The sequence below is a fragment of the Montipora foliosa genome, chromosome 9 (genome assembly GCF_036669935.1).
Source record: "Montipora foliosa isolate CH-2021 chromosome 9, ASM3666993v2, whole genome shotgun sequence".
NCBI lineage: Eukaryota > Metazoa > Cnidaria > Anthozoa > Scleractinia > Acroporidae > Montipora > Montipora foliosa.
Genome location: NC_090877.1, coordinates 1,175,423 through 1,200,631, shown reverse-complemented (window position 1 = coordinate 1,200,631; position 25,209 = coordinate 1,175,423). Strand labels below are relative to the sequence as shown.

The following is a 25,209-nucleotide window of genomic DNA, read 5'->3' as shown; positions in this document are numbered from 1 at the left end:
ATGCCACTGCTGAAACTAAATTTCACCATGAGTTTTCTGCTTTTGAAAATATATGTACACAAAACTGCAAAATTAAGTTAATTGATAACTATCATGTTTTGTGACAGAACAAACAAGGTCAAATTGTGTAGAAAAGTGCTCTGAGCACTTCAAAGACTTTCACGGAAAGATAACTTACAACAACACAAGAAAAACAAAAGAGAAAATCACTGGAGGTATTCATGGATTTGCAGAATATAAACGCATGATCAATTTGACATAATTTCTTGAAAATGGGCAATCCACTCGGGGGTATTCAAGCTTTTGACAGGCATACCTACGTTTCGGTTACCATTAATTCCCATGTACACTGTAGATCATCTCCTATGAAAACTAAGAAAAATGTCTAATTCATTACAATTATTTCAAACAAAATTGAGGTTGAATATTATCGAGCTGGTCATTTCCGGCGAGCTTTTTCTTCAGCATAGGTGTCATCGTTCTCGCCTTGGTTGCCGCGGTCTTCTTCGCCACTTTTAAGGCCATCTAAATCAAAATTCAATTGCTATCACTAGACTGCATCCCCACTTCTTACAGGAAAACCAACTGAAATCCTCCAAATCCTAAAAAGAGCAGGGGTATCCCCATCATTCGATGTGTTACCTGATGCATCAGCTGTTGTTTTTTTGTGTAATTGGATCGCATGATCTCTTATCAGCTGTCAAAAATTAATCTTCTCACAGGACTACAAATGATTGTTCAATTATCCTACTAAATCTCCATGACAACAAAACATACAGATTTACTAAGGGAGGGTGTAGAAGAGCCGGTTACGGCTGGTTTGTGTAATTCAGGGTTCATAGCACGTGGCCGGTTACAGCCAGTTTGGATGTCAATGCATTAAGTACATGTACTTCTGGCCACTTGGATGGTTTGATGGATTAACACCTCTTTCATCTGATATTTCTGATATTGATGTGACTGCATGATATAGTTATACTCAACAACCCACAGACCTCCCTTGCTCACCACACAGAGTCTCCGGTAGTTCGGTGGTTAGAGAATCTAAGTGTAGTTCTTGTAGGATTACATTTGGGACTTAGATTTTTCTTCATCCCATTGTTATGTTTGTCAGATACTGGGAATAAAGAGATTCCATCGCGCTGTCCATCTCATAATGCTTTTAAATGCACTGGGGAATGTGGATTAGATGATTGTAATACTCACTTTATGGAGCAAGATCACCTTCAGGAACACATAAAAAAAGGAAGGGAAAGGAAGTTTTCCTTGACTTCATCTTGTTCTCAGGTATTTCTGATCTTTATTTCTTTATTTCATACAGTACCATGATAGTAGGCCATACACATAGGCCACTTTTCAAAATAATATATCATAATAGAGTGTTTTCGCTCATGTACCAGCAGCCATATTTGCATACTAAAACAAAAGGAAGAATTTTCATAAGAGTAGAGTTCAATTCCCAAAAGAATAATTTTCACTCCTCCAACATGGCCGCTGTTTCTTTTTTTCACTCCTCCAACATGACCGCTGTGAAGTCGTGTGAAAACACTCTATAGATTAATTTAAGCAAAGCCTAAAAGCGGAGCTCCAGTGTTCTTTATTCTTACAATACAGTAAGTTAATCTGTCTTGAGCCTGCAATCCAAATGAAAACCAATATATGGTCAGCAGTCAACCCAAACAACAGCTGACCCTGATGAGCTTTAAACTTGAGCCTGTGATAATTATGATCAGGTGATTTTTTTTGTGTTACTGGTCAGCAGATACCTTGTTTTGACAGCTGTAAATTAATTATTAATAACATGGATGTCCAACATTAAACATGCTCCCGCCAAAAAACACGAGTTGCACCATAGAGTTTCACATAGGCTTACATGTACATGGAGGGGTGGACATAGAGTCCTACAATGACCAAAACCAAATTTTCTCGCCCAGATGGTTTACCCTATTTTCTTACCCATGGTGCTCCCTGCAGAGCTCCTCTATCATAACGCTCTTTGCTTGCCGTCCAAGATTTGGCATAAGCATTGTTTTAGTATTCTCTTGGAACCGTTGTAAGTCCCAAGAGAAACTGGAAACAGTGCCTATTGACAACTCTAGAAGGAGCATTTTTGACACATTTTTTTTGTTTATCCTGTTCCAGGAATCTCGTCTTTTCAGCCAATAATGACTGTTTTCATTTTTAAGGGTTCCTTTTTAGTTCCCTTTTATCATAACTATAGTCTGATAGTAGCTGCTCTGTTTAGTATCCAAGAGAACCCATTAGATTGACATCTGAGAGGCTCTTTTGAATCACTCCATTCCAACATTTACACACTTCCAAATTTGACGCTCTAAGTCTTGATACTTCCTTGTTTTCATATTTTCAGTGTAAAGCCATCTTCTTCAGTGATCAGGAGAAACAACAACATACCTGTCTTAATGCTTCAAAGGAATCCTCAGCTTGTGGTGCACTATTCTCGGTTCCTATAGATGTTCATCACTCACCAAACCTGAATGCAAAGACAAGTGGACCCCTTATGTTCACCAGTGCTTCCCCTCAGAATCTTATAAAGCCTCAGTTTTGTAACCAAAACCTGAGCACAACCTCCTCATGTCATCATGTACCGTTCACCAGTGGACCATGCAATTGTTCTGGAAATCATATAGACAGCACTGGAAGAGGTCGATCCGGTTCCTTCTGCATATGTTCATCCTGCGGAAAAGCTTATGAAAATTCTGGGGATTCCTTGAGTGACTTTGACTTGTCAATAGATCCTGTTGGCATCAGTGGTCACAAGTGTCCAAATTCACCGTCTGTGAGAGGACTTTTCTCTGACATTGAAGGTGTGGGTTTTGAATGGGCACATCCCATTAGAATTACATCATTTACGTTTTCATGTACATTGGGCTTTTTGCTATCCTTTGAAGTCATATTTATGTTGCAATTCATTTAGTTCTGCCAATTTTGTAGAGCTAGGCACATGTACATGTGTCTGGATAATTTGCCTTCAAAAGACAAGGGAGGGTTGTGGTCCAGTGACAAAGGATGTTTTCCTGGCTTTTTTTTGCAGTTATTGTCTTACTGTCTTCCTTAAAAACAAATCCAAGTAGTAAATGTTGGTATCTTTATCTTGTCTAACCCAACTTGCCCATTTGATAGAATCTGATCTGGAAAGAAAGGGTTTTTTATTATTTTAATTTTAGTCGTACCAAGAAGTTTGAATCATTGCAATAATTAGCACAACAACAATAAAGTTCCTTAAATTTAATAAGCATTCTCTTTTTGGTTTAAGCAAAATCACAATTATGATTATTTGAGTATAAAACCATGAAGCCCCAGAGCTCTAAAACAACTCTTGACAACAAGGCAAATTGTACTAACGCAGATTTTAAAGGTGTGCCCTTCTCAAATATGGAGTAGTGATACATACTGTTGTTTACAGCTATGGGTATCAAGGCATCTGTAACAGGGTCCCCATCCCAAAGCTCGACAGCACCTGAGCCTGAACCAATAGGAGTATTTTGGGACATAGAAAACTGTCCTGTCCCTCGTGGAAAGTCTGCAGCAGCTGTTGTTCAAAAGATAAGGAAGGAGTTCTTCAATGGAAAGAGAGAGGTCGAGTTCATGTGTGTTTGTGATATCAGCAAAGAAAAAAAAGAAGTTATTGAGGAACTCAACAAGGCTCAGGTTTGCTTCTTAAACTGCTTATTATCCACCGTATTATAAACATTACAAAATAGTGGCTTCAACACAGTCAAAAGTAAGAAGGCCATTGCTCAGTCAAACGACGCTATCACCCAAGCACCTCTTCAAAACTGTATGCTTGTGTTTGAAGTCTACGAATGTCATTTGAAGAGTCCAACAGCGTTCCACACACTCAGGAATCACAAATCAAAGATTTCACGCCACCTACACAGGGTCGATACAAATGCAAATGAGACAAAGGTCATTAGTTTGTAATACGCATGTCCAGCTGGTGACCCAGCCTCTTTAAGGTCACGTATTGACTTAAAGGGGCTAGGTCACGCTATTTTAGGTAATTTTGTTAATTATGAGCTCTAAACGTCAAATTGGCAAAGGTCTTTCATTTGCAAAATCACTGCCACATAACAACTGAGAATGATTTTCCAGCTGTGTAAATGACATTTTGATATAGACTGATATAAATTTGAAGAAAGGTGGGCCGACGTTTTTCAAATTTACCCAAATTCAATCCATTTCAATCCTCTCCAGTTTTGTCCATCCATGTCCCTTCTTGGCTTCCCTGTGTTTTGTTAGAGTTCTTCTATAGTTTTGAACAGTTATTTTGATATTTTAGTTAATTCTACGACCATTCGATCAGTGCTGAAATTGCCTAAAATTGCGTGACCTAGCCCCTTAAAGTAATTTGAATTTATTGTAGTTTGCTTTGGTGTTTAGGTCACTGTTGTTCACATTAATGCCACTTCAAAAAATGCAGCTGATGACAAATTGCGTCAAAGCTTGCGCAGGTTTGGCCAGTCATACCCTGCTCCAGCCACAGTCATCTTGGTGTCTGGTGACGTTAACTTTGCAGCTGAGCTGTCTGACTTGCGCCACAGAAACAATCTGGAGGTGATTTGTCTTCATAATGCCCAGGCTCAACCAGCTTTACTTGCCTGTGCTCAAGAGGCTAGACGATTTGATCACTTTACTGCAGATTTACCAGTTGTGTTTCCACCAAAGGTTAGATTATTTTTGGAATTGCATGTAGAGTAGAGCCTTAGCAAGGACCCTTGGAGCTACACTTATGTTCCATTCACTTGGAGGATTCACAACTTAGTGGTACTTACCACCTTATATTTTAAGATTAAGTGTGCAGTTGGCATACAAGGAGACTTACAGTGTAAACGATTTCGTACAAATCATTTAATGATCTCTGTGTCTTGCCAGGCTTGAAAAACATAAAGAATTCCTTAAGGTGGCTGAACACAGTTTTTTTGTCCACAGTGGTCAGTGGTATTCATTGAAGCTTGGCACAGATTTTGAAAAACGAAACAAATATGGCAAGTATGGACAAACCTTTTGGAAATGCGGTACTTTAGAAGTGAAACACCTTCAGAGGAACCCAGCAAAATTCTGTGCATGGGCATTAGCTCAAGAATTTGTGACCAACAGCTGTTGGCTGTTTTACTGAATTTCTTGGAAACCCTTTGTTAGATTTTGCAGAAATTTGAAATTAATTCCAAGTGCAAATGAGTCGTCTATTAAAACTAAAAAATGTCCCTCAGCGAATTATGAAAAATTTGTGTGTTGAAATTCTATGAAAAGAGCTGTTAATTAAAACATTATTATTTTTATCATTTTATGTAAGCAAATGCTGCCAAAAAAAACTGAGTGAAGTTTGCATAAATGAGGAATACATTAATATAAAATTAATATAAACCTCTGTGGTAGCACTTATTAGTGGGCAAGTTTGAACTTCTGAGTGTAAGTGCTTAAAGACTGTGTTCAGTCACCTTAATACATGTACATAATAGAGGGCATTGAACATCACCAGAGCATTCTCTATCCTTGTTCTTTGTTTGAAAAAGTAATACAGTAAGTGTTAACTCTCCGTAAACAGATGCTGTCATAAGCAGATAGCTGTACTTGCAGACACTTTTTTCAATTCCCCATTTTTCCTTCCACTCAAACTCTGTATTTACACTTTCCCAAAATTTATGCAGACAATCTCTCGTTAACAGACGTGGACACTTTTGAAAATTATAATAGGATTTTTCTTTTATTTAATACGCTCTCTCTTAAGCGAACACACCACATGCAATAATTGACTCTTGTCAATAAAAAATTAATTTGTTTTTATTTGCAATTCAAACAAAACTATGACCTTTGACAGAGCAACTGAACAGTGGGGTTGGTTTTGTCACATCTCCATTTGTCTGCGGGAAAGCAAGCTGTCTGTTAGTTTGACATGAACAAGAGTCCAACATGTATAAATTTGTAGTATTACATTAAGGGAATAATTCTTGTAAGTGGACAGCTCTACTAATGGACGCTTTTTCCAATTCCTTATGGTGTCTGCTTACGAGAGAGTTGACTGTACTATAGAAAAGTTAGTCATTGAGAATAGTTAAAAACCCACTGTAAATCTTGTAACTAAAGACATATTTAGGTTGACAGTCTGATCTGCTGTGATTTGAAGGATCCCTCAATTTCCATTTCCAAAACCTTTTAGAACAAGAGTGGGTTCATTCCTGAGCTCAGCACTAAATCCCTTTGATCAAATACATTATCTCGTTGTGTTTGTCACTTGTTTCATTTCTGTCTTTTCATGTCACAGACCCCTGATGAAAGTTGTCTGTCATCAGAACTTCTAGTTCTTAATCTACCAGTTGGAAAGGATGTTGGCCAAGTCAAAAACCGACTGAAGAAACTTTCAGACAACTGTGGTGGAAAAGTCATGAGTATATCAGGTGGCACTTCACTCTTGAGGTTTCCTAATCCTGGAAGTGCAGCTAGGTGAGTACAGGGTGAGACGAAAATGAAAAGATGAGGTTGCCCTTCGGGCAAGCTGTTACTTGAGGTTACTAGCCCGAAGGTCTGACGAGCTAGCCCGACATTAAATTGTTCATAAAGAATAATCAGATGTATTTAAGGACGGTGCCTACTATTTAAGGGTATTTTTGCCCCGTTTCATGATTATGCAGGAAATGTAGATCTTAACAAGTGTTATGGAAATCCAAAAGAAAATTGGGGGTAACCACCCATTTTTCAAAGATAAGTCATGAATAATATTTGTAAAAAGCTTTAAAATACAAAGCAATGTATGGCGTTTTTTTCTCAAACTGAATCTTAATTATTTCTCAAAAATGCCTGGTTACCCGCAATTTTCTTTTTGGATACCAAGAGTATTTACTAAGATCTACTTTTTCCGGATAGTTTTAAGTTGCGCAATAACATCCCTGTATTAGTAAGCATCAACGGTAGGAAACCAGATTATCTCGAGATGCGCAGAATGTATGCGCAATAACAATAGTTTCCCAACGAAACGCACCTAAATCTTCGAGAAAATCCACTGCACCGTGACTTGGCTGGAATTTAATTAGACTGATTGTCTCGCACTGCACGCTGTCAGTCGGCAAAGATTGTCATTTCAAAAATATATTTCGGTCGCTATGTAAGCAGAAAAAGTCATGACGTTATTTACGGACGCAACTAAAATGCGGTGCAAAACGTTGTCACGCTACGATAATTTGGCCTCATAACGTTATCATTTTCTCTCAGGAGCTTCTGCTACACACTTTGTGGTATAAAAGCTCAAAATATCATCAGAAAAGAGAAACCATCGGTGCTTGCCCGTCGGGCAAGCTACGATAAGAAAACGCTAGCCCGACAAGTCATTCCAGTAGCCCCGGGCTATCGGACAGCACTTTCGTCGCGCCCTGTGAGTAGAGATGACTCTAGATTTGTAAGGAAGTGAAGAGTGGCTGTTGATGATCAGAGTGTTGAAATGCTCAACATGCTTCTGAATCAAAACTGAGTCATGGTGATGTGATCCTTTGTTTGGGAACAGCTTATAAAATTTTGAAATGTTTTTTCAGGGCAAGGAGAAGAATGGACAAGGAAGACGTATTTGGCTCCACAATCCAAGTTATATTCTCAACAACGGGCCAAACCAGCCCACAGAAAGGGAAGAAGATTCAGCCAGGTGCAAACATCAACAGTTCACCACCCAAAGCCAGAGAAAGTTTAGCAAAGCAAACCTTCAACCCTTTGCTAAAGGAAAGGGAAAGTTCTAATGCATTGCTAGATGATTTCATTATCGACAATGGTTCCATGTCCACGAAAGGTTTAAAGACTGAGCGTCAGAGTGGTGAAAAACCTAGAGACAACAGTCCTGAATCCAGTGACAGTACAGAAGAAAATGAAATAAAGCAAGGTCCATCCCTCTCAGGGTCCTCTGGCCCACAGTTTATCACACAGCAGACAATGTTTAGTAATGGATCATATGCTGGGGTCTGGCCTCACCCAATCTACCAGAACTTCATGAACTTACCAACACAGAACTCTGGGTTTCCTGGGATCACTCCTCTTGGCCCCCCACTCATGGGAGGGCCTCAGCTTGCAGCATCATGGCTTGCAAGCGTACACAATTTCACTGTTCTGGATCAGCAAAGAGGAGGAATTGATTTGCTTGTCACCAATCTGGATGAAACTGTGAACAACAAAGAGCTGAAAAAGAAACTTGCATCTGTGTTTCGCGAACATTGTAAGGTGAGGCTGCCGTAGTGTTCCGGGGCTGCAATAACTATTGAAGGTCTGTATGCCTCGTAGTATGCAACTGATTGTCGTAAGTGAAAAGCACAGAGGGTTGGTGAAATGGAGGAAAACTGCGCACTACCAAAAAAGAATAGATTTAAATAATGAAAATTTTAATAACAATCGTTCTGCAAATCTGCAATGTGAAATGACCACATCTCAAGTTCTATTGAAAACATGAAGTACACAACCACAAATTTTGATTTTCTCTCTAATTTTGAATATGGTTTCTGCTTATTAGAGAGAGGCTAGTTTGGCTAGTTTGTAGAAGTAATCGTGAAAAAAGTTCGATTTTTTGTGACGTCTACATCTATAGACCTCCTTGTCACCTTACCATGTTAAGGTCCCCAGTGACATTGGAATTAAATTTGTCCCTGCAGGTTTTGTCTGTCATTCTTCATAGTGGGGAAGGAATTCCATTGAGAGCATTTGTTAAAGTTCCTAAGTTGTCCGACGCCCGCTTGGCCATCTGTAAAGTGCATGGTAAAAAGATCTTCAACACTCTGGTGACTGTTAATATTGCCACAGACAAAGAAAAGGAACTGTGCTTTCTGCGCTGTGAAGTCACCTCCATTCTGAAAGAAGCTCCCCTGCTCTTTTTGCCGCTGAACAAATTCCTCAGTGACTACTATGAAAAGTGTTCTCGAGCATTTGACATGAGTTGCATTGGTCTTATCCACGACCTGGTTGTCGTAACCGGGAAACCAGGCAATCAAGCGATAAGTCTTGTTACACGAGCCATTTCCGCTGTGAAGGTATCAGTGGACGCAGAACAGTTTGCAAGGGATGTTCATGAACTTCTTCAAAGCTGCGAGGGAGCTTTGCCTCTGGTTAGCATTGCTGCTTCTTACTGGTTGAAGTTTGACAGGAAGATAGAAGTGAGGGAAGGTGGTGTGGTCTTTGCTGATGCTCTGAGTAGTGTCCCAAATGTTAAGATATCCGATTCCTTGATGGTGTCTTGGGCTCAACCAGCTATTAGACATGGTATGTTCATTTGTTTTCATAAACTTTAAACAGGGACTCCTTAATTAAAGGCTGTTTTCTCAAATCCCAAAAATTAATTGCTGTGACCTGCGTACATTGTATTCTTTTTCTGCACTTACCTGTAGTGCAAGCCACAATCATTTGTTTTCTTTGGGTTTCCTTTGTTTCATTTCATTGTTTGTTTGTTTTGGTTGTAGAGTGATTGCTGTAGTTAATGGTTCTTTATTTTTAATAATTGAATATTGTAGAGCCCTATGTTTTGATTCCAACAGTGATCCAGTTGACTGGTGAAACTGGCAAACGTACAAAAACGTAGATCTGATGCATGAGAAGTCAGTAATATTTTGCATTACTGATTTTCTCTATGGCACAAAAATCAAGCTGCCCAATTATTTTATAATGCTGATAATGAAATGATAATTATGATTATTTTTCATAACAAAATATTATAATAACATTATTTTATTATTTATACAGACACATACACAAGTATAGTCACTTCTCCTTTCAACACTTTACATTGTTCAGAAAACAGCTTATCAATGATGAGTATTTTTATTCAATCCTTTCAACTTCATTTGGCAGTAGATTTTTCATTTTTCATTTTTAAACAGGTGGAAATGTAACCAAGCTTCTGTCACTAAGTAAGGACTTAAAAGAGTTGTTGCTGGCACAGGATGAGTTCAGACTTCCTTTAAGCTCTGTCATCTCTGAATACCAGCTTTGGTTTGGAAGGAAGACCTTATTTGATCCCATTGTTTATGGCTTCTCCTCAGTTGTCACCCTATTGGAAGCTTTACCAGCTATTGTAGAGGTAATTATTTATGGTAGTGATGATTCATGAAGGAAAAACAAAAGAAATAGTTTGTTTTATTAAGCCTCTAAGGCCCAAAGGGGGGCCCCATTGACAAGTAAATCAGCTGGCATAAGTCATTAGACAAATTAACATCTATAGGTGGCCTCTGGGAGTTAAAGGGTTAATAATAATAATTATCTATTAATAAATGCCTGAATACAAGTAGCTAACATGGTATCTACGGTACTTCATTTACACCAGTAATACTAACTTACATGTAACACCACAGTGTCCGCATATGAGAAGATTCTGTGACCTTTTGCAAAAAGGTTTCTGTGTATCTTGCTTCCTGAAAGGTGGTTGTACAATATTAAGCAGGAAGGGATTCAACAACAGCTATGAAAATCATCATTTTGCTCCAAGTCAGTTGAGCCATTCAGCATTGATTATCTGAATAAGGAATGTTTTGGTCAACATGTTTCAAGGGTAATGCTGAATTCTGTAATTTCAGTTATCATCACATTCGTGATTTACAATAATTATTATTATTATTATTATTATTATTATTAATTTTTGCTTTCACGGAAATTGTTCTCTCATTTTTGTCTAATATTATTATTTAACAAATTGTTTTAAAATGTTATGCTCAGACTAGGAAAGCAAGAGCGTAGGAAAGACTTAAAAGTTACAAAGTGATATTTTTTTACACCCACACAACTTAGGCAAACATCCAAAAACATGATTATTTTTTCCTTGAAAGTCTGTATTTTTTTGTCCAGTCAGTAGCCAAGAATTGTTGGCATTTGGCTCTGAAACATCGTCAATATCCATGTATTCTGTGCATGCCTACAATGGAGGTTACAATTCGTGGGACATTTTACACCATGCAGATCAATCTATGTCGCTGCCCCCTCATCCCCTGCAAACGTTAGCAACCTTCAGATTGGAGTATGAAGACGACTTCGAGTACAAGTTTTCAGTTTTGAGCTCACACATTTCAAAAATTTTCATTCTTTAAGGATAATGCGTGTGGCCAATACAGAAAACTCATACTCCTAGTTGTTCTAGTACTCCAATCTGAAGGTTGCTAGTGTTGAAGTTTCTGTGATGTACATTTTAAAATGGCTGTACAATTGTTTGCTTTTAACAACATTGTCGTAGGGGAAGTGGGTCGATGAACTCCACCCAGTTATGACGAAAGAAGTTCTATTAACTTTATTGACATAAACAACGCTTTTGTTGACTGTCCCGAGGAATTTTGTTCCCCATTGTAGTTCTGACAAATGAAAAATGTATTAAGTATTGCACAACCTCCTATTTTCCCATTTTAAGCAACTTGTTGGGGCAGCACATCCTGAGAGCAATTTTTTGAGAAGTTGCCATTTCATCAACATTGCTATTCCATTGGGTGAGTTCAAGCCTGTGTCCTGAAAAAAGAAAATAATTATATACGAGTTTCTGGGCCCATAGTGGAATAAGTTGCAAAAGTCCTTTACACGTGTGTACATTGTATAGTAGGGGCACCTCAAGAGCCATTTTAGAGGCTTATCAATATCACTCTGTTTATATTTTCAATATACTTAGGTAATAGGGCAGGGCTCTGAGAGATGGCTCTCCTTGTCAAAGCCACTGAAAGTCAAAGCCTTTGAGAAGAATCTCAAAATGTTACTTGAAGCTCAACCAGATGGTGCCATTGCTCTGGGAACTTTTGTGGCAAATTACATGAAATATTTTGGCCATAAATGCAAGATTGCTACATTTGGGTTTTCTAAACTAACAGATTTAATCGAAGCTGTGTCTGGTGTTGCAAAGGTGAGTTTTATTAATACAGTGGTAAACCATTTTTCATTCTTAAAACAAACTGTACAATGTAAATACATGGACTGCATTCTCAAGTTTTTCGTTTTGATGCAATTTAGTTCGCAACTTGAAAGAATCTTACAAACCATAGCCACTAACTGGTGTTCTTGTTGGCAAAAACGGGGATGAAACATAGTGCTTACCTATAAAAAAAAACAATCATCCTCCATCCACAATATGAACCTAAGTTGCACCATCTTTTTGGTAATTTTGACTTGACTCTTAGCATTGTTTGGCATTGCTATGAAAGGTTTATTGATGGAAATCCAAATATGCATTCTGTGGTTTTTGCTTCAAAGTGAGATTTTGCAGAATACTGTAATATGAAAATCACAGTAATCTGACCTTCACGTTGGCTGAAGTTCCTTGATGTTGAGTCTTGAGTTAAAATAATAGGGAGCTGAAGCATGCACGTTTTTGAGATGCGGACGGCAACCAGAAGAGAATATTTTGCATGCCAGGACAGTGGTGTCTCCCAGATTTTTATACTAATCATCTCTGATGAAGAAAGATACTTAGCAACGTAAATGTGGTTGTGTGAAGACAAATCAAAAGGGAAAACAGCTCACTTCCGGTTGCCATCAGCGTCTCAAAAACGCACTTTCTTAAGCTCTCTCAAATCATTTTTCACCGTGGGATTCCTTAAGACACCAGTCCTGAACTCTCCAATAATTGTTCAAACAGCCAAATAAACTAGTTCATGCTGGAATCTGGCATGCAAATTTGTGAGGCAAATGAAATTAATGAAAGAAATGTATATACAGCTGTATTTGAGCAGTGATTTGAAGTGCGAGTTAGCATCCAGTTTAATGGCCCATGAGACCAAGCAGAATGGGCTATTGACCCATGGCCCTTGAGGGCGAAGGGTCTAATTGTTTTAGTATCACCCAATAATAGTCCTCTAGTAGTGTAGCCAATCAAAATGCAGGATTTGCATTAGTCCACTAGTTGGGTGATACTGATAAGAGAAACTTGCTTAAATTGTCTATAGTGCAAGGATTACTTCTACATTTTGCACATGAAATTGTGAGATGAAAATAGTACTCTTTTTTTTTTTTTTACAATGCATTTTGCCTCTAAACAGATCCAAGGAACCGGGGAACATCGATTAATCTGCTTAGTGGAAAAAGGTACGGCATGACCAAAAATTTAGGACTGCTTTAAATACAGAACATCGTGGGTGCTGGGCATAAATGCATCTACATCTGTATGTACATGTACATGTACATGTACATGTAAGCGTATGAATAGTTTTTATTAGTGCTCTATTATTTGGCTTATATTTGTCGTTTTATTTGCATATGACTGGTCTCCCTGACTACCATAGCTATTTTTTGGCTGATTTGTGTTTTGCTTCTCAGGAAATCCAGTTGGCAGTCTCGAATAAATAATATTATTAAATTCTCAACCTCGGATAATGCGATTCTAGCTTTCTCGTTGGTTCACTGGATCTCGGTTATCAGCCATTATAACAGAATTAACTATTGTAGGGTAATGTAAGCCATTATACCTGCGTTTGACCTTATATGGAAATGACTGCGGCAATTGTCGCTCAGCATAGAATTTTTGGCGCCCGGAAATCACATCGCTCTTAAATAAAATTTAGCAAAACCGAAGCTTGAGAATTTAATAAAACAATTATTCCATTCGCCCTTGTTGGCTATTTACCATCACTTATCCAATGCGCTCTCATGGAATAATTGTTAAATGTTCTTTACCTCGATTGTCATGTCTTGAAGGTCCAGTTTTCGGACTTTCAGAAATCGCAAACCGATGAGCTTGGGAAATGGTGCCTTAAAGGTTAGTGGAGTGCCAGCTGCAATGTGCAGAGAGAAGGTTTCCATGGCAACCCCTGGAAGCGGGAACCACCTCTCGAAGCGGCCACTAACCGGCACCATGACACTGTAAGAATTCATTGGAAACCAGTGCTTACTATCGGACCACATACTTACCAACGGCCAGCATACCGAGGGAGAGACTGGAGGGTGCAAGAATCCGCAAAAGATTCAGTTGAAAACGGCAGCAATAAATGATCCGCAAAGATCAGCTGATTGAAAGCGAGAAGGCATAAAGCCCCTTTGAAACCCCTTAAGGCCACCCCGCAGGTCACTTACGCAATCGGTTAAGGCCGCTGGACACGTTTGTTCGACTCTAACTTTGCCTAAATGTTACTTACAGAGGCCACAACACTAGAATGAGCAGCAGTTTTGTTTTTCATAGAACTTCTAATAAATTATCCACGATAGTATTACTAAAAACAATTTTAATTGTTAAAAGCAAATTCAAGCTAAGTTTACCAACGCAGTTACGCTACTATTCCTTCGTTATCAATAAAAATGCAACTTGCTTTCAACAGTCAAAAGCCCTAAGTCAACGAAGCGCAATGAGAAGCAGACCCTTGTTAAGGAACTGAAAGAGCTATTATCACGTGCTGACGGGCAGAAGATTCCACTAGCCACTGTTCTGGCACATTACTACCAACACTTTGGCCGTCTTTTGAAGTTTGGAGATTATGGAGCTGGACGCTTTGAAGATCTTGTAGCGGATTTACCATCATTGCAGGTTAGGTCGATGATCCTGTAAGGCAGAAAATCTTAGTATTTAAAAATAAAACTCATCTTCGTCAAACGTCTTTGCGGCGTTGTATTTAGCCTTGGACGCGTTGCAAATTGTGTCATTTATTTTTTCCTTGTGTTGTAAAATTCAATTAAATGCAGTTAAATGCAATTTAACGGAGTTAACAACTAGGAGCACGAGTTGTACCTTCGCGGTCAGCAGTTTGTTAGATATGCGCATGCGCCAGGATTCTTCGTATTCTTGGTACATAGGGCGTTGTAGCAGTTTTGTTGGCATTTTAGTCAGCGTTTTCTGAGCGTTAGCGTTTTCCTGAGCGTGGGGACTCCTTGGAGGCTGTCTCCCCTTCCCTGTCCCTCCCTTTCTTCCACTGTTTTATCAGTGTTTTTTCTCCTTCCGTGTGGGGGCTCATGGCTGGGTTGCCTGGATTTGCCAGCCATGGGAGCGGTCTCCATCTGGGAGCTGGCTGCCAATAGTGGAAGCTCCTGGATGTCTCAGGCACCCAACCTCGACTTTGCGAGGCAGTTGTTAATCGTTCATTCTATCATAACTGCAAAAAGAGCTCAAAAATAAAGTTTGATGGGTTGTGCCTGCAGGTGTATTTGCATGGAGGGAAATTTCTGGCTGTCCAAGTTCTTCAGTTAATCACCTGACAGTCTTTCGCTTGTTGTTTTTACTGCTGTAATATTTTCCTATTTTTGGATTAAAGACCTCCCAAGCAAAGGTAGTTTCCTTGGTGCTAAAATCCTTTCAGCTGTCAGCAAAAAAAGGGTCAGTGTTACTTGCCATCAACCAAAACCAGCTTTCCTTTTGTTTAAACTCGCATGAAGTGATCTCAACTACTTGTGTAACTTACTGTTATAGTTATAAAGTATTTTAATTTATGCTAACCCCATGTAAGCTGCGGCAAAATGTCCGGGTTTCAAACCAAATTGATTTTTCTTTTTTTCCCTCAGATCACAGAAATCTCTGGTGAAAAGTTTTTGACCCTCGCCCCTAAGGTCAACATGCAGTCGTTGCGTAAAGATGTGGTAGACCTGTTACAAGCGCAGGATGGAAAATTCCTTCTTGTGTCGCGCCTCTCCGGCTCATTCCGTGCATGTTACGGTCGCAAGTTTCCTCTTGGAACTACTAGGCTGGAGGAATTGATCAAAAGTTTGGAAGGAACAGTAACGGTATGTTGAACAAATCCCAAGAGCTAATTTCGATCAGTGCTTCAATTCAAAGAAGCGTAAGAAAAAAATAATTTTATGCGTTAACTAGTAGTAAATCAAGGATCGGTGTGGTGCGTTCGATTCCTGTTTTTTCATCGATGAAACATTTGTTATTGCCGAACGGAAACCCATCCAGGTATTAATCCCTCCAACAGGGCTTGACTTACCTTGGGCAAGCCGTAACACTATCACATGAGATCGAGGTTATTTGTGCCAGAACTAGATGGCGTCCAAACGCTTAAATCGTATGGCATTACGATGGATAACCATTTTACATCCCACGGAACTGACACGATTAGAATGCGGTCTCCTCGAACGCAATAAAAAAAGGAAACTCCAAAATTGGTTTCACATTTCTCAGAAGTCCAGATTCTTGGTTTTCTCTTTTCTCTAGGTTTTCTCTAGTTCAATCTCTAAACAAAGAAACGAGTTCTCTGGAAAATGAACACTATTCTTGCGCAAACGTTTTCGTTTAAAAATACATTAGGGAGTTTAAGCACGCGGCGTTTTTGAGCCGCGGACGGCAACCGGAAATGAACATTTCGCGTGCCAGGGCAGAAGTGTCTCCCAGATTTTTAACGTAATCATCTCTAATGGAGGAAAGATAGTTAGCAATATAAATGTGGTAGTGACAAGACAAGTTAAAGTGGAAGACAGCTCAGTTTCGGTTGCCGTCCGCAGCTCAGAAACGTCGCAAGCTTAAACTCCCTATTGCCGCTGATCACGGCCGTGAAAATTGGGAACTGGTAGGGAGCTTAAGCACGCGACGTTTTGAGCCGTGAACATTCGCATGCCAGGAAAGAAGTCTCTTAGATTTTGAAGGAGAGTATCACGGTATTGCAAATGTCACCGTTATAAGCCAATCGGAAGCGATGTTATAATTCGTGCGGGAAATTTACACGTAGGCGTGAAAAGTCGCTCAGTCCTTAGCTCATTAGTGATGGAGAAATTTTTTACACGTACGTCTAAATTTTGCGCGTGAGTAATAACGTCACTTTCGATTGGCTCTTAAATGATGGCATTCGTTACGACTAGAACATGCGCAATACCGTGATACTCTCCCTTTAAAATCAATCGCCTCAAAGATACGTAGTAATATAAATGTGTTATTGTCAGGAGAAGTTAAAGAGGAAAACAGCTCACTTTCGGTTGGCGGCCGTGCCTCAAAAAGGACGCGTGCTTAAGACCCCTAAAAACGTTTCGGGTTCGAAAGCATTCGGAAAACGAATGGGAAGAGTCAGCAGAGCTTTTATTTTTGGCGTATTAAGAAAGCATATTTGTGGCATTTTCGCTGCTTTCTTTCTGTGTTGTCATTGCTTATTCTCCCTTCTGACATGTAAAAAGCGACGCAATGCACAAGTAACTTTTTCTTTCTCTTTTTAGGCCAAGGGGTCTGGCATTGATAGGATTATAATTCTTAATTTGGCACCGGCAAAAGGTAGGTAGAGGCCATTTCAGGCTCCCTGGGAGTTCCAACCTCGTTCCCAGGGGCGAGGGGCAAAGTGCTCCGCTTTTGAGAGGCGAATCGATCCGGTTTTGAGCGGATCTCGAAAGTACTCGTCACCATTCCACTCGAGGCCAAACCAACCATTTACTCGCGCGTTTTTGCCGCTTGAAGACGCTCGCTCTCTTTGCGTGCATGTTTAAATATCCTGCCAGCTATACGCAGGCTACAGGAGTTCCTTTAGCTCGGTGGTTAGAGCGTCCTTCCGGTGTTAAGGAGCTTGTTGGCCCAAATCCTGTCCAGGTCTCTAATTTTTCAGTTGCCCTTTCGCCGTTGCCAATCAACCAGCTCATGATCGTGTTAAAGGTCTTTTCAGAAGTGGGGTGTCTTTCTTGTGTAGGAGTCGGGGCTGCGAGCGAGGCCTCTATTTTGTCGCATGCTACATCTCACATCCCAACCTCAACTGAAAGGAAACGCGAAATCAAAGGTCAGGCTTTGGTGTTCACGTCATGCACTTCTCCCAAACCATATGCCCAAACCGAGAGCTTGCTGCTCAAATGAGTAGTAAAGCAGTAAGGAAACTGTCATGTCCCAACGCAGTAATTGTCGGATTTAATCTTAAGATAGGACATCATCGCAATTGTGAAAGCTACTTAAACACAGGTCAGTTCAGGAGTGGAGACGTCTTTTGTACCGTTGCAATCCTCAACCAACTCAGCTCAGTGGGCTTTTCTGAGTTTGCGAAAGACTCAAGGGCAACTGTTGTTAGATAAATAAAATAGGAAAGGGAGGTGTGTATGAGTATGGCTAGCCATCGGGTCCCCATCGAATATTGAAGTTTATGAAATCAATGTGCGAAATTGGAGGTTAATCAGCGTTAATCCATTTAATCTCCTTTTTTTTTTCTTTTCAAATTTTCTCACGGTTTCTGTGTTACGTACATCGTGATATTTAAGTGATCAGTCCATTTACTGGCTATTTTCTTCTGTGCAGATAAAATTCCAGCTGGGTTACAACCACTAGCAGATAAAATCACCAAGCTGCTTATGAAGTTCCCGGCCTCCAGAGTGGCGCAGTTCGCCTTCTCGGATATTTACTTAAGAGAGTATGATCAGGTGTTGAAACCTAAGGAGTGGGGATTCGGAAACATCGATGCACTTCTGCGTGCCCTTGGAAATATTCTTGAGGTTAGAATGGAGCTTTTTAAGCTTGTGTGTTCCTTGTTTTGTGCGAATGGTTCATCTTCATCCCGCTACCACATTGTTGTCATGCATCAAGAATCAAGAACACTGGACTGCCACTTTTGTTGTTTTGTCATACAAGCTAATTCTTAGACTTCAATAAATTAAAGAAACTCATTCAGAGTGGCGGTGAAGTGGTTCTTTACGGCGACTTAACTGTGTCGAGACGTCCTGGCCCTGACCGAGAAGTGACCGGTTTTCTTGCCAGCTTTCATGTTAACGCGTGATAAGTTTCTCTTCTGTCATTATGCTTGTTTGCAACGCCAGAACAATTAATACTTGGACACTCACCAAAGGCCCGTGAGTGATTCCAGAAGACGAAGAAGAAGGAACAGCTTACACAACTTGCTTTAGTATATTGACAGTAGAGGAACCGTGACATGTCACAATTAATCAAGACGGGGCCACCAGAAAAAATTGAAAACTAAAATAAGCGATTCTAAAAATCATGGAAATCATTTCGAATACAAACACAAATTTGATTGTTAAAATTATTTCTTTTGCTTGAAAGTTGTTATTACTGGGTTGCCGTATGGCAATCCAGTCGATAAACGGGTAGCATTTTCCGGTTTCTTTTTTGAATGACCAAAATTGAAAGATTTGACAACAACTTGAGACTTCAGCGGAATCATTCGTTTTTCATCGTTACTTCAAAGCAGTTCCAAGCAACCGAATGAAAGGATACGGTGTCCATATTGGATAATACTCCATCTGGGTTACACCCTCTTGTGGTTAAAATCGCCAAACTTCTTATGACGTTTTGGGCTTCCACAGTAGAACAGTTGGGACAGCTGGGATACTTTAATACTTGCGAGAGTATGGGCAGGTAGATTTGGTGAGATAAGCGCTCGCTATCTTTACTTCAAAACCGTCGTACAAACGCGGATTACAGAAATACTTTTAGTAGCCCTAAGCTATATTTCTAAACTACTTTGTTGTTTAAGGTACCTAATATTGGAGGGAAGGTGGGGAAGGCCTGTAGCAGCAATTTTAACTGTACCGCTCCTCCCTTACGTTAATTTCCGTTTTTTTTTTTCGGTGTTCATCCGAGCAGCTGCAACCAGACTTCGAGCTTCAGTTGATGCGTTATTTTTCTTATCTTCATTTTTCTTGGTGTTTTCGCAGGTCCAAGGTACTGGCAACATGGCAGCTGTCTGCATAAAGCAGGAACATCTTGTGAAGGTGTTTTCACGCGGTGTGGTTGATTTGCTGCTACGTCAGGCTGACAAGAGTATTCGGCTGTCCAAGTTGGTGTCTGCTTACGAAAAACTTCACAATCACAAGCTTCGTGCACAGATCTTTGGTTTTGTCTCTCTTGATGAGTTGCTTTCCGCTATATCTGCTGTTGCAAAGGTTCGTAGAGTAATCCTGTCATCCGATTGTCTAGAATGATCCTTCCAGACTTTCTTGTCTAATTGCTTTACAGTCAAAGGACAACAAAATTATTTCAAATTACCAGTAAAAATAATGTGCATGAGGGTGCCTCTTTATTATTATGTCGCAAAAAGTAAGAATTTTTGCTTCAAAAACTCATAGTTCTCGATGAAAAATGCATACCAGTGCAGTTGTATGAACGGCGACGTACTAATCAAAAGCTAGGCATCTACAGTGCCTTGTACTGCAGCGATATGAAAAAAATTACATTGAACGAGACTTGAACCTTAGGTTTGATACAGCTCACAGCTCTGCCAACCAAGCTATCAAGTTAGGAGTTCATATCTTAGCCGTTAGAGGTGAATAGATGAATTGATGGATCTGAATGTGCTTATGAATATGAACATGTGATATTTCTTGAAATGACAAAGTCTGATAAAGTTACTCAACCAGGTGAAACTACCCAAGTGAATTTGCTAGTTCGCTTGTATAGTATTTTATAGTATTTTAGATTCTTAGATCGGAAACCGGAGCTCCCCTTCACGGCTAAACCAAGATCTCTTCTGAGACCACTTCATCTTTTATCTGAACAGGTGGACAGCAAAGATGGCAAGCTGCGGTTGACGCCACTTCAGTCCTTTGCCATTGAGACCAGAGGCCTACTGAGGCATCTTCACGGATGCGTCTCGCTGAACCGCTTTGCACCCAACTTCCAACAACTGTATGGCCGGCCATGTAAAGCTGCTGATTACGGCTTCAATCGGATATCTGAGGTGATTGATATCATCTCTAATGTTGCTCTAGTACGTGGCAAGTGTGCCGAAAAGATGGTTATCCTCGTGGACGGGGATGATTTCGTCGTACCTCTCAATCAAGGTAACGTCTTTATTTCATTCTCGAGCGGACAATCGAACATGATTTTCGAGACAGTGTGGCCTGGTAACCTAACATGCCCATTTTTTGAAATCCTGTTCAGTTTATCAAATGAATTTGTCGTGTGGTCCTTTTTCGTTTGCCGAGTGCAAGTTTACGAGGCTCTCGTTCGTCTTCATCAGTGCTGTCTAATGAAATTTCATTCTTTCCTCAACCATCGAGGGTTGTCCAATTTTACGCGAGATTCACGTTACCTTGTTTAGGCGTGACGCAGTGACCCTCTAACCATGACCTCACACTAATGTCCAGCCAAAATACACCTAATTGGATTCACTCCATTAAAGCGAGTTTTAATCGAGTGTCGTAAAACAAAAACCAAACTAATTACTTTAGCCAATCAAAAAAGGACGGAGACAATCCGGTAAACCAATCAAAACTCGTAATTACACGTAGCCGACTCAAAGCGCGGGGAAATGTGCTCGCGCGAACCACGTTTTTTTTTGGTTTCACTTCTGATTGGTTAAAAAAGTGGCGCGAGAACTTTGAACCAATCACTGAGTGAAGTAATCAGAAACCAAAGCAATTCGCTAATTACTTTCGACACTAAATTGAAAACCGCTTCAAGTCTAAGCCTTACCTATTTCTAACAATAAGGTAAGGGTAAAGGTTAACGTTATTTTTAGCTTAGGGTAAATGTATCTGTTTATCCTTACTTGATGAGCAGCATTTGGGGGACGCTTTGTGACGTTAATTGTCTGTATTCCGAGACACGAGTGATATTGATGTTGGGAAGAACAGCAAGTGTGCACTTCGGGATGCTTATTAAAACCCGCGTGCATCAAATTAGGGCCTGCATTTCAGGACATATCTCTGACCCAACCGGAACCCTAACCAAAGAGCAACATGAAGTTCTTAAGTGGTCACATTGTGACGTTTACGCAAATTACAGCGATTCTAATTATACAAGTGCATTGGACATGTATCTAGCTATGTTCTTTGGACAGTTGCAGAGACGCAGAGAAACCAGGAAGGCACTGTCCAAGAAACGGGTTCGTCTTCTAACAAAAATGATGCGGCTAAGAATGCCGATGCTGTTTCGCAACTTTGCGTTGAAGACGGTAAGTGTTATACCTATCAGTTGGTATTGCGAGAATCGTGGTTCATCGTTTCAATGTAAAACACTTGGTGTTTATTTCCTTTTTAGATGATGAAATCGTGGTTACCATCGACGACAACGATGGAGAAGGCAAGTTAAACAAACCATCTTCGTTTTAAGTTTAGTCTCTTTCTTTATAGCGAAGAGTTCGGAATTTCTGTAATGGCACTTGGATCTACTGTTTACATAAATCTTTTCTTTCGTGGAAATGTTTCATACTCGAAGTCCCTTTGAAGATGTGACTTGGATGCGTCGTTTTTGGGCTCAGGAGTGGTACCGATATTTCTGGTTTACAAACATTGACGTTACATTTCTTTGATATTGAAATTTGACATCCACGGAACAAAAGAAGGTATTGTTTCAACAGCAATTAGCTTTTGGTTGGCATATTAATAACAAAGGGTAACGTAACGAGAAATATCGATATAGTAATATGAATAATCACTTCAAAGTTTCAGGGTGAGCGCAAGTGCTCTCTTAAACGGGAGACTGCCCAAATCAACTCAAAGCAGGTCAATAGGACATTTGCATGATGACGTCATTTGTCTACAAGTGTCAGAATCCTTGGGGTTTTGCTTGTGTTATGCTAATGAGAGCTATTGTTATTTTTACCCCGCTGGGAATACAAAATTTAAATAAGAAAAGAAGAACAAACTGAATTCTGTTGTAGTCAAATGACGCTATCGTGAAAGTTGCCTATTCAAATTTGTTTTTGGTGAGAGAGAGAGAGGCTGGATATGGGGACACATCAGTGGAGGGAGGGTGCTCTAACCATAGTTTCCGCCCTGCTCTGGACCTTGTTAACCCATCCAAATAAGATGGAATCTTCGATGAGAGGTTGACCCACAAGGTTTAGAGAATAATAGGCCATTTCCGTGTTCATGTATGCCTCCTCTTCAAAGCGAGTCTAAGTGCGAAGTTTTTGTGATGGTTCTTTTTTTGCGATGGTAATTAGTTCTACTTTACATATGAATGAAAACTAATTTTCATGAGAAAAACTTCGCACTTAGACTCGCTTTGAAGAGAAGGCAGACATGAATTCGGAAATGAACTATTCATTTTTCAGTGGGGTTCCTGCGTCCTAAAACGGAATTTATACACAGACGTAATCTCTGACCATTTATTCCTTGTTCATGCAACATCTGTCACGATACCCAAAATCTTTTTAATGTGGACTCATTAATTAAAGGAGCTAGGTCACGCAATTTTAGGCAATTTCAGCACTGATCGAATGGTCATAGAATTAACTAAAATATCAAAATAACTGTTCAAAACTATAGAAGAACTCTAACAAAACACAGGGAAGCCAAGAAGGGACATGGATGGACAAATGAAAGACTCTTGCTCTGCCAATTTAACATTTAGAGCTCATAGTTAACAAAAGTAAACACAATTACCTAAAATAGCGTGACCTAGCCCCTTTAAGCTTAGACTATGGGCACCGCCGCCGCGCCGCGCCGCCCCCCCCCCCCCCCCCAAAAAAAAAAAAAATGAAAAAATTATGAAAAGAAGGGGTGCTTGAAATCTTTAATTTATTATTCATTTGGATATGTGGTCAATAACGTCTTGCAATTTTGTCTTTATCTTTTCTTTTTGCTTTATCCAGACTTGATTGTCCTTGATGGGGAAGGATCATTCAGATCATTCCCAGAGCAGACAATGACTGAAGACTGGTTGATGGCTCCGGTTCCTGAATCCCTTCCAGAACCAGACTTGCAACCTGCAGTCCCCGAACCTCCCCCGGTGGGTGATCTAATTTCCTTCACCGAGTTTGACGTCGATTTGCTTTTTGCAGCCATTAACAACATGGGCCTTCCCAACCCACTGAGCACGGCAAGCCCAGGGGGTGACTTGACCGAGCTGCTGGCAGAGTCAAACGAACTCTCCGGTGAATACAACGGCTCGCCGCAACGAGACTGCAGAGTGCATGTGTTTGATCAGAGATCGCCTGCAGAAGGAGAATTAAAAGATTTGGAGATGCCTCGTTCTCCTACTGTGAGACCGTCACCTATGAAACCTGGGGTCATGTTCCTCTCTGAAGTGGAGGCCGATCTCCTGTCACGCAGTCCCACTGAACCGACAGTGTCAAGGAAGCTCGCAGCAAAATTCACGTGTGAAGCCGCACAAAAGTCGTCTTCTCAGCGTGAGGAAAAGAAAGGGAAAGCGAGGAGGTTTTCTGCTCCTAAAGTCAAACTGGCTGCCAGTTTCAGCAAGACGCCCAGTATTTAAAATCCTACCTTCTTAATGATGAAGACATCTGTTTGAGTTAAAGGGCAAGTGGTAGCAGAATTGGTTCTCTATATTGAGACATCTTTTTCGTTTTGTTTTTTTTTTTCCACAACCGTTCTTTTGGTCGTGCGACGACCTTCGGCGAGGCATTGTGACGCAAGTCACACAACAATCATTCCTAAAGGTCGGTCCGGAACGTTCACGTTTCTTTGGTGACTTTCGGTAGCCATATCGACTTCGCCCACATGAAAAGGTTTCTTGGGAAATCAGAAATTTTTACTCAAAGTCGGTTTTTTTGTGTGAATTGCTTCTTTTGTTCTCTGTGGGACCTTTTTTTCAATATGGGCAAAGATGACATGCTGAAGGCCTGACCTTTAGATGTCGGCGGAGTGATTTGGGTACCTTGGCTGCAGTTGTTTTTTGTGCTTTTGAGTGCGTGGTACTTAAAATGAACGAGATATATTTGAAATTTCTTTTGATAGTGGGGCCCTATCTTTATTTTTGTTTTGTTTTGCTTTGGTTTCTACGTGTGTTCATCAGTCGTTAAATTGAGCGTATTCATATCACGTCACGGCGATCCAAAACAAAGAAAGCGCTGACAACATGACCGGGACTAATGTTTCTCCAAGAAATGATGGCGGCTTCTAACACAGTGTATCAAAGGGCTGGTAACGTGAGCGAATGCGCCAGTTGTGTTATATGGTAACTTCGTTTTGGTAAAATTGCGCTTAGAGTTTCTGACAAGCGGTGGCAATGAGGTCCAGAATTTTCTTCTACTTTGCTAGAGATCAGCGGGAACTCATCCAGCTGGGCAGTGAAGAAATTGCTCGTGGACAGTCGTAGATCATCTCATCCCCTAATTAAGTGAGCATTCTTGGGAAATAAGGCCAAAAAAAAAGTTTCTCTTTGTTGACTACCCAAAGCGAGCAAATGGGAAACAACTTCAGCTTATTTCAATGACAAGCGGTTTGAGTGAAAGCTTTTTTATGGTTGAGTTCTCACTCACGAAGGCTTTAGTCCATGTTATTCAGTGCCGGCTTTCTGTGTCATCTACTGATCCATTTTGGGTAGTCAATAGGAATAACTGGCAAAAACAGTCAATTTCACACTGAAAAAGATCGCATATTATTTATTTATCAAGGCCTTTTTTCACTGTTTTTTTGTTTTGTTATGTTGATTGTTGAGTTTACTTTGCAGTTAAT

The 25,209-nt window shown here is 40.1% G+C and overlaps 1 protein-coding gene across 1 annotated transcript in view; it reads left to right on the top strand.

The window, feature by feature from the left end:
* The window catches only part of LOC137969544 (meiosis regulator and mRNA stability factor 1-like), a 26,108-nt gene extending 1,604 nt beyond the window's left edge, over window positions 1-24,504 (top strand). The window contains exons 3-21 of the mRNA XM_068815845.1: window positions 1,115-1,287; window positions 2,369-2,825; window positions 3,425-3,669; window positions 4,402-4,686; window positions 6,284-6,462; window positions 7,545-8,217; window positions 8,643-9,246; window positions 9,861-10,060; window positions 11,627-11,854; window positions 12,987-13,032; window positions 14,259-14,464; window positions 15,433-15,651; window positions 17,074-17,128; window positions 18,128-18,321; window positions 19,501-19,728; window positions 20,343-20,625; window positions 21,627-21,740; window positions 21,827-21,868; window positions 23,385-24,504. Coding sequence (XP_068671946.1) covers window positions 1,115-1,287; window positions 2,369-2,825; window positions 3,425-3,669; window positions 4,402-4,686; window positions 6,284-6,462; window positions 7,545-8,217; window positions 8,643-9,246; window positions 9,861-10,060; window positions 11,627-11,854; window positions 12,987-13,032; window positions 14,259-14,464; window positions 15,433-15,651; window positions 17,074-17,128; window positions 18,128-18,321; window positions 19,501-19,728; window positions 20,343-20,625; window positions 21,627-21,740; window positions 21,827-21,868; window positions 23,385-24,007 — 5,054 coding nt within the window. The 3' untranslated portion in view covers window positions 24,008-24,504. The remainder of the gene's footprint in view (window positions 1-1,114; window positions 1,288-2,368; window positions 2,826-3,424; window positions 3,670-4,401; window positions 4,687-6,283; window positions 6,463-7,544; window positions 8,218-8,642; window positions 9,247-9,860; window positions 10,061-11,626; window positions 11,855-12,986; window positions 13,033-14,258; window positions 14,465-15,432; window positions 15,652-17,073; window positions 17,129-18,127; window positions 18,322-19,500; window positions 19,729-20,342; window positions 20,626-21,626; window positions 21,741-21,826; window positions 21,869-23,384) is intronic.
* The last annotated feature ends 705 nt before the right edge of the window (window positions 24,505-25,209 follow it).